The following is a 14220-nucleotide window of genomic DNA, read 5'->3' as shown; positions in this document are numbered from 1 at the left end:
TGCAAAGATTTTCAAATGTTGTGAGCTCAGGGTCCCATGTGCAGCAATATCAGGTTTCTTAAAGACTTTAATCCTAACATTACTGCAGAAGTCATCTCCATAATAGCCAGATTGCAGAACTGTTAGCAGCACCACCCACCTGTTTTGGTAAATGCACACACTTTTTCAAGCAGTGTTCAGAGAGGTGAAATATACACATTACACAGATGCTTTCATTACAGTTACTGTTACTTCATTTTACAAGGCAATGTCTACAGTACCCTTTTAAAATAAAGGAACATGATCTTCGTTCATTATGTGTTTGGGGGATGCAAAATGGACTTGCATTTCCTTTTAGACATTGTAATACTCTAAAATGCTGTCCTTAAATAATGCTAATTGTATGTAGACAATACAGACAGAAGTTTCAATACCATGGCTGCAGTGAATAACTGTGGTCTGAGGGCCACTGTGATAATAGAACATCGAACAGGTGATGAAGGCTGCGCCATTGTTCAGGAAGCAATATACAAGTTACACTCAGCGGGGGAAGGGGGCTACGACTCGGCTGGCAGCTGTCACCGCAACTTCTGAAAGGATTCAAAGAAGAAAAGAAAATGCTGTTTGGCTGTTTTTTTTTCCCTTCTTATTTTTTTTCTCCTTCTTTGTTAGACTTTGAAGGTTGTGACAGCTTCCAAGATTATTTTGAGTTTGAAACTGGAAGCAAATTAAAATGTCTATTTAGATCACAAAACAGGTGGAACTGTTTTTAATGGACAGGTTTATGATGTTTCACAGCAAAGTGTGTAATATAGAAGGCTGCTGGAAAGAGATCTAGATTGATAGCTATACGCAGACGGACTTACAGATACACAGAAGAGACAAAGCTAGGTAGAACCAGTCTATTAAACAGGCAGCAATATTATCATTTAATAGGCACTATATGCAGGTAAATGCCTTTTAGGTAAAATGTCAGAAGGATGCTGTGTAGATACAAAAATGTATACTTTATAAATGAAGGGATTCAGTCTGTAGATGGAAGAGAAAAAGAGAAGGCTGCACTTGCACTTGGTATCTTTGAAAAGATTATTAACAAGTTATATAAAATAGCAAAGTATAATGCTAAGGAGATTTGAGGTTGGTATAATGATTAAAGTGCCTATCTCCTAGGTACAGGGTTTGATTCCCACCTTTGCAAGGGAACTTGGTTAGGCTTAACATGGTCCACAAATCAGTTAGTTCAGTACTAACTTATGTTTAAAAGGTGCTATTAATCAACATTTGATTTTCACCTCTTAATTAAAATACTTTTTATTATACCCCTATGGTATGCAGTAAAGCTGGCTTTAACATATAATACTAATGTTTTAAAAAACTGCATATTTACTTATTTTGTTGTACTAAGGAAGTGTATGTATGTGTGTGTTGAGTATGTCACAAGTAAGAAAAGAACTCCAGATGCAGCACACTTACCTTTACTCCTATACTCACAACTACTCATTTTCAGATTTACTCATATGCACTTTAAAAAGTGAAACTTACTGGGAAGTAACAACTATAAAATGTTGAATATGGAGTAAAGGAAGCTGCTAGTTGTTTTTTTAACACCAGTGATAAAAGCAGACGTGTATTTTATCAGTAAGCAATGGAAAAGAGCAAAACTGCTGTTAAAAGGCAGAAAAGCTCTGAGGAAATAAGCAACCACTGGAAGAACCTTTAAAAGTTAAAAGTTACTCCAGGGTTGCAGTTGTAATTGTCAGAGTTATTCCTTGTGCATGTTTTTTTTTAACAGTTTTGCCATTTTACTATGTCGTACAGAGTTTTGTAATATTATGTAGTTTCATCAATGTTTTTTCACAGTGCATCGTTGTTGAAAAGCAGACATAAATCATTATTTCGTATCTGTGTATATTTTCCAATTAAAATAAATATTCAAATAAATGTCAGTGTGAAGAAAAAGAAAGCGGGATCTGCTTTTCTCCTGCTTCCAGATTAAAAGAAATATTCATGTACAATACAGGAAATGACCATATTTGATTGAGATGTTAACATAAGTATTTCATACCTAATAAGTAATGGTTGGGATTTTCTGTGTGAGTTGTATTTAATAATCATAACCATTAGTTGCAGTCATTTGAAGAGATGAATACCTAAGCTGCAGTTTTTGTGTTGGAATGTGTAACAAACAGTAACCCCCCAAACACACTTTCCACACGCCATCTGTCCTGCTAATTAGCATCACTTTGTACCCTCGGGTCAGCTCCACTGTATAATAGGGGCTATTCTCTTCTGTCACCCCTCCCAAGCATCTAATCCCTTTAAACAAATTCCAGAGAAGCAGACTGTAACATCCCCCCTTCCCAAGCCTCTCCTGTGGTTCAAATCACAAGCCAGACAATAGTTGAATATCTATCATTGGCTAGAGATGGATTACTAGTAGACAGGCCTTCAGTGGCTATTGGATGGAGAAGAATACCTTTATTCCATAGGAATGGGCTGCCATTGACCAAAGCACACCCACCTGCCCAAAACAAAAACATGTCCACACCCCCCTTTAGTCCTGCTGCAAACAGATCCTGCTATTGGTGCATGCTTGTACGGGCATTTTGAGTGGTGACACAGATTAAAAGAGGGAAATTCAAACTACTTAGCAGAAAAAACTTTCAGGAGAAGAAGTGTGAACTTCAGCATTACTTCACTGTATATACTTATTCCATATCCTGTGGAGGGGAGGGCATATCATGGACAGTCAGGAGGCCACAGAAACTCTTCCCGGCAAACCAAAACATCTGATCTACAAAAAAGTAAGTGCAACTATGACTGTAGTGCTATTTCAGTTTATTTGTTTATTTATTTATTTTGGAGGTGGGGGTTGTCTGTATCATTATGTCACTAAAGATTTAGGGGCTAATAATATGTTAATGTGTAAGGCTTTGGAGACCTTATTTCTCCAGCTCTGAGGGTCTGGAGGTTTTTTGCTGTAATATGTTACTATAAGGAACTTAAGGAATGTGTAATTATTTATTAAAAGAAGCTCATTGAAAACAACAAGTTTACTATTCTTTTCTAAGTCCACTGTAATAATATGCCGGATTCAGGAAGGGGCCTAGTTCAGTAATATCATGTTACATGTGCATGATGGAAAAAAGGAAGTCTAGTATGTTTATCCTCAGGGTTTGGGGTAATTAACATTTTAATGCTGTGCTACTGTATGAATTTAAGGGAAAGAGAATTGTTTGTTAACTGCATGTAAATAGCAGGACAGATGCCAGATACTAGGATGGTAGCAGAGTGGTGAATCTTGGGGAATCTCAATAATGTTGAGGGGAGAGTAAAGATACAAGTCGGGTCAATGAGGTCAGAGCTTCTGTGACACTGGTTTTGTAACAGTACATTGCTTTTTAATTACGTAATAATTTGGAGGATACAGTCAGTAACACTTACTTATTGTTGGGAACTGTAAACATGTTATTTTTTATTTTTTTCTTAACCCAGTAACACCTAGTAAGTACAAGTGCATCTTATTAAGGGTGACATTAAAGCTTAGGTCTCGTTACATCTTGTTTATAGTCACAAAAGTGAAACAAAGGAAATGGATTTCATATACAAAGTACACTTTGTCAGTGGTTAGCAGTCTTGATTAACTGGCTTTGTGATAGGGGACTTGGGAAAGGTTAGGAACGGTGTATTTCTACACTGTTGTGTATCATGACGTAGAAATGACTGATGGTATGGGGAGGAGGATTCCATAACACTGTTATTCCCTACAGATGCTGGAAGTCCTATAATAGTATGTTACTGCCTGGGCATTTGGGGACGCTCTGTAATAGTCCATTACTGTGTGGACATTTAAGGACACTCTGAAATAGCCCATTACTGCCTGGGCATTTGGGGAAGCTCTGTAATAATCCATTACTGTCCGGGCATTTGGGGACGCTCTGTAATAGTCCATTACAGCGTGGGCATTTGTGGACACTCTGTAATAGTCCATTACTGCCTGGGAATTTGGGGAAACTCTGTAATAGTCCATTACTGCATGGGTATTTGAGGAAGCTTTGTAATATTCCACGACTTCCTGGGCATTTGGGGATGCTCTGTAATAGTCCATTACTGCTTGGGCATTTGAGTAATCCATTACTGCCTGGGTACAGGTCAGATGGTATAGTGGTATGTTGGTATGGTTTTTGAGGACAGTGTCCTGGGTTTGCCACTTGGCAGGGCTGGCTATTAGCAGGGCACCTCACTGACCCTCTTCAAGAGAAATCTTAATGAGTGGATGGGAAATAGAAAATTCACCCCGGGGATGACTCCAGTGGCTCTACTTAACAGAGGTACTAGGAACTGAGGTTGGGTGGCATGATGCCAGGGTAATGCTATGGGCTAGGCTTGTAAAGGCTCCAGGACAATTAGCCTAGTACACACCTATTTGGGGAAGCTCTGTAATAGTCCATTACTGCCTGGGCATTTGTGGAAGGTCTATAATAGTCCATTACTGCCTGGGCATTTGGGGAAGCTCTGTAATAGTCCAGTACTGTCTGCTGATTTGTGAATGTATTTGTAATACTGTGTTACTATCAGAAGATTTGTGAGGGTTTTTATGGTTCTCTTGTACTGCCAGAGGATTTGGGGAATTTCTGTAACACTGCATTGCTGTATAAATATTTGTGGGAGATTATAATATTTTATTTTTATTCAAAGATGTGGAGAGTGACTAGGAGTGCATTGCCAGCTGATGATTTTGGAGTTGGTGAAACCCCATGCAGGAACATGCTCCACCTTCTCTAAAACTTTAATAATGAACTTTGAGGCCACTGCATCTAGAATTGAAATAACAGACCCTAAGGTCATTGTATTTCAAGGTAAAAATGCAGCCTGCTATATGGGTAATGGTAATAATAAAACATAAAGCAGACACTAAATAGATCTGATTTCCTCAAAATGTAATTGTACACAGGGATATTACCATTTACAAGAATGAGCATTTATTGATATTATTCTAGTAGTTGGTAACAGTACTAGCTGCTCTATCATGACTAGTCAATGACACCCATTTCAGAAATAGCATGGACAAGGTGAGGGCAGTCATCAGGCCAGACACTTCAGTGGTGTGTGGGGTTACATGATTATACATTGAGGAGAATGTTACCCCCCCCCCAACAAACCTGAAGGAGGTGAGTGAAGCATTCTGGATTGTGCCGTAGAGCTCTACATGGGGGAGGGGAGCTCTACATGGGGTCATGGGGTATGTTAGGAAGCACTAGTGCAGTGAAAGAGTGGCTGTCATGTATTACACTCCCACAGCCTTAGAGGAGCAAGGACACCAAAGGGCCCTAAGCATATATAAGAGATTCACTAGAAACAGGAACCAATAAAGGAGTTCCTGGGAATTTGACAGCTTTTAAGGAGTAAAAGAGAATCATGAATCATCTGGACACACCAGGCATTTTAAGGAAATATTTTCCAGTTAATAATCATCTGTTGATATGGTTAATAAGTTAACCATCTAGACAGAGGGGAAATGGGTGTTTGTAATGCTGTATAAGATTAGATGAAGAGCCAAGGACTCTAGATATATATTAAAATATGCATAGGAATAATTTCTTCCATCACTCTACATTTGTTTATTTATTTAGTTTACATTTGTGTATTTATTTATTTTTAAGATGTATTTATTTTACATCTTATCTTGATAATGCTTTTTTTCATGTAAAATCATGTTAATTACTTCCAGAGTACTAGCTGTTATCTTTCTCTGAGTGCACTCTTTGCTCTGAGTTTCAGTGGTATGCTTTGTTAGTAGTTTGACAAATTCTACAAATAATTCTGTAAAAAGCATGTAAGACTCCAGAAAATGTAATATAAAGAAGACCAAAAAGTTCTTTAAAAAAGAGGCAAAGACATGACTAGCTTTGAGCATGAAACAATGTCCCATGTCACAGCAACTCTGCACAACCATTGAATCTGCAGAGTGATATAAAAAACTTTGTTCTAGTCCCTAAATATCTAACTTCTAAAATGTGAACAGCAGTTGCTGACCAGGGAGAGGGCAAGGTTTTGTAAAACTACTGTTTTTCCATTTGGGGTATGGAACTTAGTTTTCAGAGCAGCAAAAGCCACCAGTCCAGCAAAACGTTGGTCAGCAAAAAGCTAGAAAGTAGTATGTTAGAAGATAAGGCTGTTAGTGGCATAACACTAATGTAACTTTACATCATGCCTCGAGTAGTAAACAGAGAAAAAGCTGGATGTGTAGTAGATCACAATCAGATGTTGTCTCTGGTTCAGTTACATCTGAGTGTAACACTGCTGAGTCCTGAACAGATTTTCTCCAACAATTGCATTAGGAACAGCATGTGCACTGCTCTGCATTGGGCAGTATGTTGGAACTGGCTTGATCCTGTGACCTGCATCAGTGTTAAGTGCACCCACTTGATATTACAGCTGTCATATACTGCTGTTAATCAGGTAGTCAGCCCATCAACGTGTATCCTTTCATCTGCCCCTTTTTTATCTTACTTAATTTTTAATTTCTCCCTAATTTCTTTACTTATGTTTCTTAGGGAATATGACCCTGACTGGAGAGATCATACTCCCTTCTTCCTTTTGCATGTTCAAAGAGGACCCCAAAATGACTCCTTCATATTTGTTATCATCTGTAAACACCAGAGAGTAGGGAGCTGGGCAGACATTCAATGTCCCTGAGGTCACCACCTGTACACCTCACACAGTTAAGGGGGGACAGTACATAGGAACCTCCTTATATTTCCCAGAGACCTGTTCTCTTTATTGCCTTCAGTATTTTTTTTCTGCAATGTCTCATTCATGCTATCATTAAGATGGTTGAGTTGTTCAATGACAAAAGAATCTGCCTACCTCTGTGTGTCACGCACATGAGCTCACACACACACACACATGCACACACACACACACACACACACACACACACACACACACACACACACACACACACACACACACACACACACACACACACACTTGTTCATATACACACTGATATGTATCCACACCATAGATGCTTTAATACCCATTCCCACATAAGCAAAGACTTACACACATGCACACAAACAAAAACATGTGTATACTCATATATGCATACTTAACTTCATACACACACATGCATGTATCTACACCTTAGATACATGCATACTTATGATCACATATACAAATACAACACACACACACACACACACACACACACACACACACACACACACACACACACACACACACACACATACACACAAGTGCAGGTGCACACACAGTGTATTCATACCTTAAATGAATGCATTCTCACTCCTACATATGCATTCACACACAGAGTCACACACAGACATAGATGCGTATGCATAGATGCACATACATGCACACACGCACCCACACACATACATACACACATGCATACTTATGTTTGGATACATCTGTGCATTTATCTTCAACTTAGATATATTCAAACACTCACAAGCATACGCATGTGTATATGTACAGATATAAACACATGCGCTCACAGGCTATAGACACAACTTGTCTACAGCTTCTGCCAAGTGTCTTCCATGTACTGGCTCAGACCGCAGCCATCTTCATAAGGAAAGCAAGACCACTGCAGGGGGCTTAATCTTGTACTCTTCCTCTACCCGCTTGGGTAGCTTTATGTTGCTTGAAGCCGATCCTGAAGCTAAGTAACCTTCTGGACATAGTTTTGCTTCTGTTTTTCCATCCATTGTAATATTCTTTTTTCCTATTCTCTTTTTGTTTGTCTCTTTTACCTTTGTATACCCAGTTTATTTGTCTGTCTCATGATTCTGTGCTTTATTCTAATTTACTATGAACTCAAGCTGTTCACATTAATACATGCTATGTAGCTTTCATTCTCTTTGTCTCTGATTTATTTTACTCTAATTTTATTTCTGTCTCTCATTTCTCTATTGTCACACTTCTTTATTTTTCTCTGCCTCCATTAACTGCTCTTTCCATTTTTGTTCTGGAACTTTCTCCCACCCCCCACCCCCACCCCCACTTTATCTTACTATTCCATCTCCTTCGTTTTTGAAATTTACAAACAGGATCCAACTGTGGTAATCTATGTCTCTCTTTTAGTGCCAACCCTGCAAACTCAAGAGAAATTGTGTTAGATCTGAGCTAATTCTGGCATCAAACACTTGTTTTTCCGCTTTTGCAGGTGATTAAGCCATTAATAGAGAAGAAGAGGCGTGCAAGAATGAACGAATGCTTAAACCAGCTGAAGAATATTCTCCTGGAGCGACAGGGAAAAGAGGTGAGTCACAACGTAAAATCGCATATAATGAGTTGGAAGAGCAAGAAGAAAAACAGAGAGAAAATATAAATGGGGAGGACAAAAAGTGATAAAAAAAGGAAAGAAGGAGAAATCGAAACAAGGAACCAAGGGAAGATAGGGAAATAAAACAGAAAACTAAGAGAGAGGGGCTGGAGAGAATCAGTAAAGAAGTTTGGGGCAAAGGAAAGAAAAGGCTTTATGGAGACAAATAAAGATAGTGAGAAAGAGAAACTATGACAGGAGAAGGCTAGAACAGTAATTAAGCCTGGGGCCTTTAAGGTCTTTTTAATTTACATTTCTTATTGATCCTTTGACAGGGTTACTCCCATTAAGCCAGTGGCCTCTTTTCAAGGGAGACCCAAGGTGGTATTCATACTCATCAGGGAAAATTTGGCCAGGGTACCTAGGAAATCCCCTTTTTTTGACAACTGCTGTTGGACCTTTCACTTCCAATGGAGTTACTACCACCTCGGGTAGATGAGGCCTTGGCTTAACATCTCATCCAAAGAACAGTAGATTCAGGGGTGTAGCACCCACTTTGTGCTGCGCTGCAATTCCAGTAGTAGCAAACAATAAAAACCACTGGAATAGCAGTGGAACCCACAGCCCTCTGGTCTTCCAGCACCAAAAGCAATTGGACTAGCTGCTGAGCCGCTGACTGTCACTTTAAGGTTAGAGGAAACTCAGCAGGGAACTGGCCATCTAAAATCAGGACCATTCTGTGTACTACCTGCAGGCCAAAACCTCCCATTTCCATCATTAACCTGAGCAGCACTGACACTGTTGCAACAAGAAATCTCCTGTACTTTTATCCAAGCTGCAGCCATCTCAGAATTAAGCAACATAGTCTACCACCAAGAAAAACATTTTTTTTTGTATTTTCAGTTTAATGTAAACCTCAATGCAATGTCAGCTGTATGAAAGTGAGTTCTTTGCTGCACCATTCAATGTCCAAGCAAAATATGGGCAATTCTTCATGTTGTAAAACATAGTTACTAGAAATGATGGCAAATATTTTTTGTAATGGCGGAGACCAGCACTGGGTACTCCTTTCCTTGCTTAAAAAAAAGAGAAAAATATGGTGGTGCAGCCTGAACTGGAGAAGTTGCACATCCTTTTAATCTCAGTCATGGACACTGTTGATACATCAGCACTGCATCCCTCTGTCAGATAAGCATAGTTCTTACTGTTATTAACGACAAGTTTGCACTATTTACATTTTTAGGCCATGGATATGGCCCTGCCACCTATCCAATGTGGAACTTTTTTCTTTTTTTTTTTTTACAGAATATGAAATTTTACAAAACAAATCATACCCACAATCAGTGCAAAGGCCTGACCTTCGGTTTATTACCAACACACTCACTTTCAAAGATTATCAGTTGTTTTTCTTGTTTTGTATCATATTAAGACATCTAAAAACACCATTTTTTTTCTGTAACAGTTAGAGAAGTATGAACATATTTCTGTACTGCAGTTGAAAAGTTTGAAAAGATGTCTAAAATTACAGAACATTTGCCATTTTTCGTGATTTTTTTTCTATACTATTCAAACATGGACTGTCTTGAGAAAAGAAAGGTAGGTAGTGACTGTAGCTGGGGGGGTATTTTCTTCAGCTGTAGCCAAAGTGTGTACTCAAGGAACCTGATGACGGTACCTAGATCTCTGATACAGTGTACAGGTTTCCATTTGTTCCATTTTAATCCATGTATCTTGGGTCTGGGGACCCTTATTCCTTCAGTGTTCTCACAGTACAACAACCCTTCTGGTACCAGTCAGAACTAGGTGTCCTGGTGTGTGCTGCAAATGCACTATAACCAAGTTACAGCAGCCTTGCTGGTACCAGTAAAGAATGTCTCTTCTTCATACTTGGTGTACAGGAGTTTTGATCAGTTTACTGTCTAAGGAATTAGCAGAGAGGATTAAGGCTGTGAACTCTTAATAAGGTGCTTCCTGTAGTCCTTAGTTTGATTCCCTCTGCCTCGATTTGTCTGTTGTGTGACTTTGAGCAAGTCACAGCACTCTTGAGAAACTGGACTAAGCTTCTTAATTTTCTCCTGGAATGCAAGCCTAGTAACTACCTATTAGTGTCCACTAACAAGCCCAGTAAGGAAACTTCTTCCTGATACAACTAACATAGTTATAATCCCACAGTGATACTTCCTCCATCAGGGTACTTTCAGTGACCCCCAGATCTGCACCGCTGATAAGAGCTGCCTGTCTTGTCATGAATGCCTGCCTTCTGATGTAAGAACTGAAGTCATTGATCTATATTTATTTTATTTATTTATTATTATTTGTTGACCGGGAAAGTCCGACTAGGTTTCACAGAGCCTGTTTTCAGTGGAGGCCCGGGGAGAAATGCTCCAGATGCATGTCCTTGGAATGTGGGAGGAAACTGGAGTACCTGGAGGAAACCCACGCGAACACAGGGAACATGCAAACTCCACACAGAAGGCACCCCAGCTGAGAATCGAACAGGAGAACCTCTTGCTGTGAGGTGACAAAGTTAACCACTGCACCTCTGCACCGCCTGTATTGTTGTATTTTGGTACTTATGTTTCCCTTCTTCATTTTACAGAACATTGCAAGATCCAGGATGGATAAAGCCGATATTCTGGAAATGGCTGTGAAGCACATCAGGGAGATGAAAGACGCAGGTAAGCGCAACATTCCATCTTTCCATTATTAACCTGAAATGAGATGGGAAAGCTGTATACTTAGATGTAATGAGTTTGGTAAACTCTGGTTATTTTGTACCATTGTTATAAAAGTAACCCAAGCTTAGGCCAACTGACAGTTAACAGGTAAGACCACATAGATGCACATTGAATGCGACACAGCCGGGGCCATATTGGTAGCAGTAGGCAGATGGGAACATCTGTACTGATATGTGTGATGTGGGGGGTGGGCATGTACAATGATATCATAGCGAGATAAACCTACAATAATGCCCTCATACGGCACTTCTAAAACAATACCCCTAGAGACTTGCTTACAGCAATGTTACTTAGGACATAGGATCATAGGATCATAGAAAGTGACTAGACTATCGGCCCTGAGGCCCTTACAAGACTAACCAAGAATTTAGCCCATGTTCCAACAAGTCAGAACCATATGCCACTGTCCAGCAGGGACACAGGGACACTTACAAATTTTCTTGAGAAGTACATTTATAGTGTACTTTTTCTGAAAAACATATACAGAAGTGATGAAAAGGCACATTTATATTAACACATAGAAATTCATTTATATTGTTAATTTTGAAAAACTGATGTGTTTCCATTGATCTTGTTTATGGTATCACAAAAGAGTACAACATATATCAGATTCATAGTGGTTAGGGAAATATGTAAGGCAGCATTCATAGCACTGCACAAGGGAATATGTTTATGATGCTACCACAAACAAAGAACACATAAAATGGAGCTGTAGAATAAAACAGAGACATGACACAGGAGAGCACATGTAATGGGTGTAGCCAGAATTTTTCCTCTAGCATTTACATACTAATGTAGCTATCCACCTCCACCACCTAACATGTAAAAAAATGCAAACACCTGTCCAAATATAGCCTCCTATACAATTAGGAGATTTATGATTTTTCAGCCAAAGCCCCCTAGAGTCATAAAAAACTTTTGTTTTCATGTTAGTGATCACAGGACTAAGCAAGCCTTGTACGCATCTATGTTACAAACATTAGTTTAGATAGATATTTATATCGTACTGTCCACATAAGCATTAAAGTTTCCAGGAGATGTGCAAGAAAATGTGCACAGCTAAGTGCAGAGTATGCCTGTGTACACCAGGAGATGTGCAAGAAAATGTGAACAGCTAAGTGCAGAGTATGACTGTGTACACCAGGAGATGTTTAAGAAAATGTGCACAGCTAAGTGCAGAGTATGACTGTGTACACCAGGAGATGTGCAAGAAAATGTGCACAGCTAAGTGCAGAGTATGCCTGTGTACACTGTTGTCTGGTGATGTCTCACAGTCAAAAATATAATGATTCTCTCAGGCACATCATTTTACTTTGTAGACAGATTGTAGGAAAATCAGAATAATGTGTCCAATGATACTAAGGGACCACATTTATAGCAATGTCCTGGGGCAGATTTTAGTGATACTTCAGGGATGAATTTACAGTGACACTCAAGTAGCACATTTATACTGATAACATATTTACAGTATATGTTCTGGTGGTAAATATACTATATAGGTTCATAGGTAAGTACTAGGCCATCTGCCCAAGGGCATCTATAAGCCTAGCCAGAATGTGTTGGCTTTCGCCAAACCCTTAGATTAGTTCCCTGTGCCTCAGTCCAGCAGAGCCATTAGTTCCCTGTGCCTCTGTCCAGCAGAGCCACTGCAGTGATCCCCGGGGTAAATTTTCTGTTTCCCATCCACTCGTCAAGGTTTCTCTTGAAGAGTGTTAGTGAGGGGCTCTGCTAATGTAGATTGGAATCCTGTTCCAAAGCATGGGGAGTCTCTGGGACAGGAATCTATCCCTCCAGTATGTCCTATTTATCGTTGTGGTGAGGTTTAGATCCCTAGAGTGTTTGGCTCTTGGGGATTTGTTTTTTTTTTAGGTGGAGCATGTCTATCAATTCTGGGTTGGATATGGCCTTGTACGTCAGGCAGAGATCACCTTTGAGTAAGCAGTATGTAACCGAGTACAGCTGGAGTTTCTTCAGTCGGGCTGCATAGGGCATATGCTTGAGGCCAGTAATCCTCTTGGTGAGGTACTTCTGTGGTTTTTCCATCTGTTGCAGGTGTCTTTAAGGTACATCCCAAATGGGGCATTGTACTCTATGATGGGTCTGATGAGTGATGAGTAGAAGGGCACAATAACCTCTTTTGTTCTAGATGCAAACCCTTTTGTGATTAGGTGGGCCACATAGAAGGATTTTCTAACCACCTTGGCAATATGATTATCAAAGGAGAGATTACTATCTATTTCGGTCCCCAGATCCCTGATTACATTTTCTGTATTTAGGGGACTACCATGTATGTGGTAGTTCATGGGTACTTTATTTTTTCCAAAGGGGATGACTATGCACTTTTTGGCATTTAGCTTGAGGCCATGATTTTGACACCAGGTATCCGTCTCATTGAGACCCTTCTGGAGGATGTCTGTATCAGCTGGAGAGACAGTTATGGCCCCCAGTTTGCAGTCGTCTGCAAACTTGGTCAGCCATAGTCCTCCTGTGCTTGCCTGTACCTCTGAGAAGTATATACCGAACAGGAGGGGTCCCAGGACGGAGCCCTGGGGGACACCACTTGTAACTGGTTTAGAGTCGGACCTAGAGCCTGCAACTCTCACCGTGTGGGTTCTATCCATGAGCCAATTGGCAACCCATCTCGTGACACAGGGGTTTATGTTCAGGCTGGTGAGCTTGTCTATAATACCAGAATGGGGAATGGTGTCGAAAGCCTTTGCAAGGTCTAGGTAGGCTGTGTGGACCTCCGTTCCCTCATCTAAAGCCTTGGTAACTGTCTCAAATAAGTCCACCAGGTTTAGGAGGCATGATCTGCCCTTAACAAAGCCAAACTGGGTAGGATCCAATGTTTGAAGGTTCCCAATGTCTCTGTTAATGAATTCCATGATGATGCACTCCATAGCCTTGTAGACCAGGCTAGTCAGGCTTATAGGGTGATAGTTCCCGGAGTCCGTTGTGGCTCCACCTTTGTGGAGTGGGATAACTGTTGCTGTGCACCACTCTATAGGTACGTAGCCTGTACAGAGGCTGAGTTTGAAAAGTGTGTTTAGGTGAGGGGTTAGTTTATTTTGGAGCTCATGTAAGACACAGCCTGGGACACCACCTGGTCGCATTGAAGCTGTATTTTTGGCTTTGGATAGGGCTGTTTTAACCTGTGTGTCAGTGATTGCTGGGGCACTACATTCTTCTGGTATGGTTATTGGCCCTTTA

General features: G+C 40.1%; 1 protein-coding gene across 1 annotated transcript in view; it reads left to right on the top strand.

Moving 5' to 3' along the window:
* The first annotated feature begins 2720 nt into the window (after positions 1-2720).
* Positions 2721-14220, top strand: part of LOC122807969 (transcription factor HES-2-like) — a 21157-nt gene continuing 9657 nt past the window's right edge. The window contains exons 1-3 of the mRNA XM_044078998.1: positions 2721-2783; positions 8174-8269; positions 10872-10950. Coding sequence (XP_043934933.1) covers positions 2721-2783; positions 8174-8269; positions 10872-10950 — 238 coding nt within the window. The remainder of the gene's footprint in view (positions 2784-8173; positions 8270-10871; positions 10951-14220) is intronic.

The sequence above is a fragment of the Protopterus annectens genome, chromosome 8.part0, assembly GCF_019279795.1.
Source record: "Protopterus annectens isolate FY-2018-M chromosome 8.part0, PAN1.0, whole genome shotgun sequence".
Lineage (NCBI taxonomy): Eukaryota > Metazoa > Chordata > Ceratodontiformes > Protopteridae > Protopterus > Protopterus annectens.
Note: the sequence above shows the minus strand (reverse complement) of the source record. Positions and strands in the feature narration are given on the sequence as shown.